A 3,780-nucleotide genomic window follows, 5' to 3' on the forward strand; every position below is an offset into this window, starting at 1 on the left:
TTTCTATCTTACATTTCACTATTAATTTCCAAGTTATATGTTGGATAGCTTTCAATAACATATGTTTTAGAGATTACGTACGAAATATTTCTCTGAAATGTTTTGTAATATTTCTGAAATATTTCAGTGAGAAGGATCATAAATGATTTCGATAAAACGTTTCAGAAATACTTCTGAATGATTTCAATGTTACATTTCAATATTAATTTCCAAGATATCTTTTGGAAAGCTTTCAATGACATGTGATTTTGATGAAACGTTTCAAAGATATTTCTGAATGATTTCAATTTTACATTTCAATATTAGTTTCCAAGTTATCTTTCGGAAAGCTTTCTGAAACTTGTTTTGCTGTGTGGGTTCTTATATTCTTCAACCTTGTATTGTAAAGATTTTAAAATGTCTGCACTTATACCAGGGCTAAAATCGAATTTTCTATACCATTGACGTACAGTCTCCGGATGTGGTAAGCCACTAATCACCTGTCTTGTATACTCGTAGGCAGCCGCCGAATAGAACATCAAGCTAGGTGCAAACTCTTTCAATTCATCTGGATAATAATTTTTTTTGTAGATAGGACATTTTGGAGGATTTCGGTCAATGCAGGACTTATTGTACGCTATTAGGAAAAAATAGAAATAAATACAGGTTACGTTAGACTTGTGCTTTGTATTATTTTATTTTCATGTTAACAAATGTACAGTGTAAATTATGATATGTAAATATCACAAAATGTGTATGAGGTATAACGTAAAAAATGGTAATGATGGCTTATTATGTATAGCATACATGTTCCGAAGAGATTCATTTTTAGAATGATTTATAATACATTCAATTTCAATTATAGTTAAAAAAATTGATCAAATAAATGAAATAATTTTATGTACAATTAATAATTTAATTATATATGAAATAATATAATTCCTAACATTGATTGAAAATCTTATTAATGATTTACAAAAAAACAATTCGCAGTAAATATTACTTCAGGGATCTCTCTGGATAGATTTAGAACAACTCAAAGATTTATGCTTCATAAAACTTCGGGTGAAATCAGACTGTGAACTTTAGACTCTTACCTTAGCCCGGGTCTACAATAGGTGTAGTAAGCCTTAAGCCGTAAAAATTGACCAATCACAGTCTGAAGCGAGGAGAATAATCGCTTGTGATTGATCAATTTCTTATGGCTTAAGGATATAAAATCATTTCTACACCTATTGTAGACCCATATAAAATCATTACTACACCTATTGTAGACCCAAGCTAACTCATACCTTTTAAAGATATTTATTACTTAATATGGATGAACATCGATTAATGCAATAAATATCTTTAAATGGTACGAGTCTAAAGTTCATTGGTAACATGAATCGTTCATGAAACCTTTAAGATTACATCTTCAAGTTTAGAGAAATGTTTCATGCTACTAGGCCATAATCAAAATAGTGGTATCATAAACATACCTTCAGATCATCGACAGCATTACTTGACAGAAGATTTATCGTGTAACTGTGAAAGCAAATCTTTAAGGTTTTTGACTTTCTTTGATAGTCGACTAACTTGCTTTTGGAGACTATTTACTCGGGTTTTGTGTGTTTTCAGATATTTCTTAACCACATTATAGCATTCGGGCGAAGTAAAATCTTCAGGGCAAAGATCTCCAATAAATTTGACAGTTCGTACCTTATTGCATGTGGTGGCTTCGTCTGTAGATCGTTTTCTTTTTCTGTAAAAACAAAAAAATATGAAAATGATGCTGTTTAAAAATTTTATATATTTTTCTTACTATATGTTGTGACTTACCTTGTTGACATTGAATCGTTCTGATTATTGTCCGCATTATATAGAGGCACAGGAGATAAAACATCTTTAATTTCTCTAGGGTGTTGGACTGCTGAATTTTCATTATTTAAGATATTTACTGATAGTTCTGATAGTTCTGATTCACAAGATTCTGACTTTTCGTTGACCAACTTCAATTCCCTAATGATAATAATTTTTTTATAATAAAGAATAAATGTTATTCCGGAGTTTTATCAGATAAATTTACCTTGTATCGTGTAAACCCTGGCATTTTTCTGCTGTAGGAATTGCTCCTTTTATTAAATGTCTTTGAATGTTATTAAGCTTATTGATTTTATATTGGAAAAAACTTGGTTTAAAATGATCACTGCACACTTTGCTGTAATTAGAAACATTTTTTCCGATTACAGCAATCCACTTTGCTCTCAAATCTTCTGACCGTGGTATGCTTGAAAAAAATGTTTATTATAAATACATTGTAGGTTAGGTATAAACCATTTTTGTTTCAATTCAAAGTAATATACGTACGTATGGAATGTAATATCTGCATGAGAGCCAGAATGCGATTTGCAAATGCAGCAATAAGACATTGTTTATTTTGTATTTTACGAAATAAATTTATAAAATATCTATTGCTGACAGCCTATACCAGAGTACGCTTGCCTACGCCGCACTATAGAGTGGGTCAAGGGAGAGTGTGGCCAGTAATCCGGAAGCCGCCATTTTGAGAACAATCAGATTGAATTAAGCGCGACTTTCGAAAGCGTATATATATTGTAAATGTGAGAGAACATAGCTACCTTGGTAAATAAAATTTTTAAGGATTGAAAATAATGTAAAATAAATAATCACTTATCACTTTTTATAAAAGTTTATTTATTTAAGAAAAATATTACATCACTAATAAGTTATAGTATAAATCCTTGTCCATGATCTGAGAATTGTGTTCAAGTTCTACTTCTAATTATAAAAGATGTGTAGCCAACTTGCAGCTTTTACAGAAAAGCGGCAATTTCATCATACAGCTTAAGGCCAATATTACATTTGTTGTACAACAAATTTTTTAATCGTACTGATTGACTATAAAATATAATTTTTAGAGACCCGAGAAATTTTCTATTTTGCAGCCAACATACTTAAAAAATTTGTAGTACAACAAATTTAATATCGGCTCAATACTTACAATTAGTTTCGAAATATTAGAGAAAATCGTTAAATAGAATATGCATGATCTTCACTCATCGTACTTCCATGATGAAATCAATCGTATTTGTTCAAATGTAGACACCAATTTGTTAATATTGCAGATTCTCCAATGATGCTTTTACTATCTGGAACGAATATACAGGTAATGTAAAGGTTATATTTTGAAATGCACGTGATTATGTTGTTCGAATTATTGATAATTTATTACAGAAATTATAAAATATGTGATATTTTCCAAAAAGTAGGATTAACATTAAGTAATCTCATAAAGAAACAAACGAACATTAACATAAAGTAATCACATAAAGTAACAAACGAAGAAACCATCAACTTTACAAAACATATAACTCTTATTTTGTACGGATATGCATTGCCATCGTCTTACTGGCATAAGTATTTTTAATACTAACTTTAGATTTGTTTGAGTAGATTTTCAATCTGAATACAGTAAACCTTCGAATGATTTTCTTTTTTAATTGATGACATTCAGGTAAAAAAAAGGAATAGCTTCGAACTTAGAAATAAACAGATTGTTAAGTAATCTCATAAAGAAACAAACGAACATTAACATAAAGTAATCACATAAAGTAACAAACGAAGAAACCATAAACTTTACAAAACATATAACTTTTATTTTGTACGGATATGCATTGCCATCGTCTTACTGGCATAAGTATTTTTAATACTAACTTTAGATTTGTTTGAGTAGATTTTCAATCTGAATACAGTAAACCTTCGAATGATTTTCTTTTTTAATTGATGACATTCAGGTAA

At 29.6% G+C, this 3,780-nt stretch overlaps 1 protein-coding gene across 3 annotated transcripts; it reads right to left on the minus strand.

Annotated features, from left to right (window-relative positions):
* Positions 1 to 651: 651 nt before the first annotated feature.
* Positions 652 to 2,502, minus strand: LOC105568745. 3 transcript variants are annotated; one of them, XM_012024654.1, is made up of 5 exons: positions 2,329 to 2,502; positions 2,048 to 2,248; positions 1,801 to 1,980; positions 1,681 to 1,723; positions 652 to 1,506 (listed from the first exon to the last, which is right to left on the minus strand). In XM_012024654.1, the coding sequence occupies exons 1-5, from the start codon at positions 2,388 to 2,390 to the stop codon at positions 1,480 to 1,482; spliced, it is 513 nt and encodes a 170-aa protein (XP_011880044.1). In that variant the 5' UTR covers positions 2,391 to 2,502; the 3' UTR covers positions 652 to 1,479. The 3 variants fall into 3 exon arrangements, with proteins under 3 accessions (XP_011880044.1, XP_011880035.1, XP_011880025.1); XM_012024645.1 differs by having other exon boundaries at positions 652 to 1,723; positions 2,048 to 2,179; positions 2,329 to 2,501; XM_012024635.1 differs by having other exon boundaries at positions 652 to 1,723; positions 2,329 to 2,500.
* Positions 2,503 to 3,780: the final 1,278 nt, after the last annotated feature.

Source organism: Vollenhovia emeryi, unplaced genomic scaffold (genome assembly GCF_000949405.1).
Source record: "Vollenhovia emeryi isolate VEMERY1.0 unplaced genomic scaffold, V.emery_V1.0 DF942465.1, whole genome shotgun sequence".
Taxonomy (NCBI): Eukaryota; Metazoa; Arthropoda; class Insecta; order Hymenoptera; family Formicidae; genus Vollenhovia; species Vollenhovia emeryi.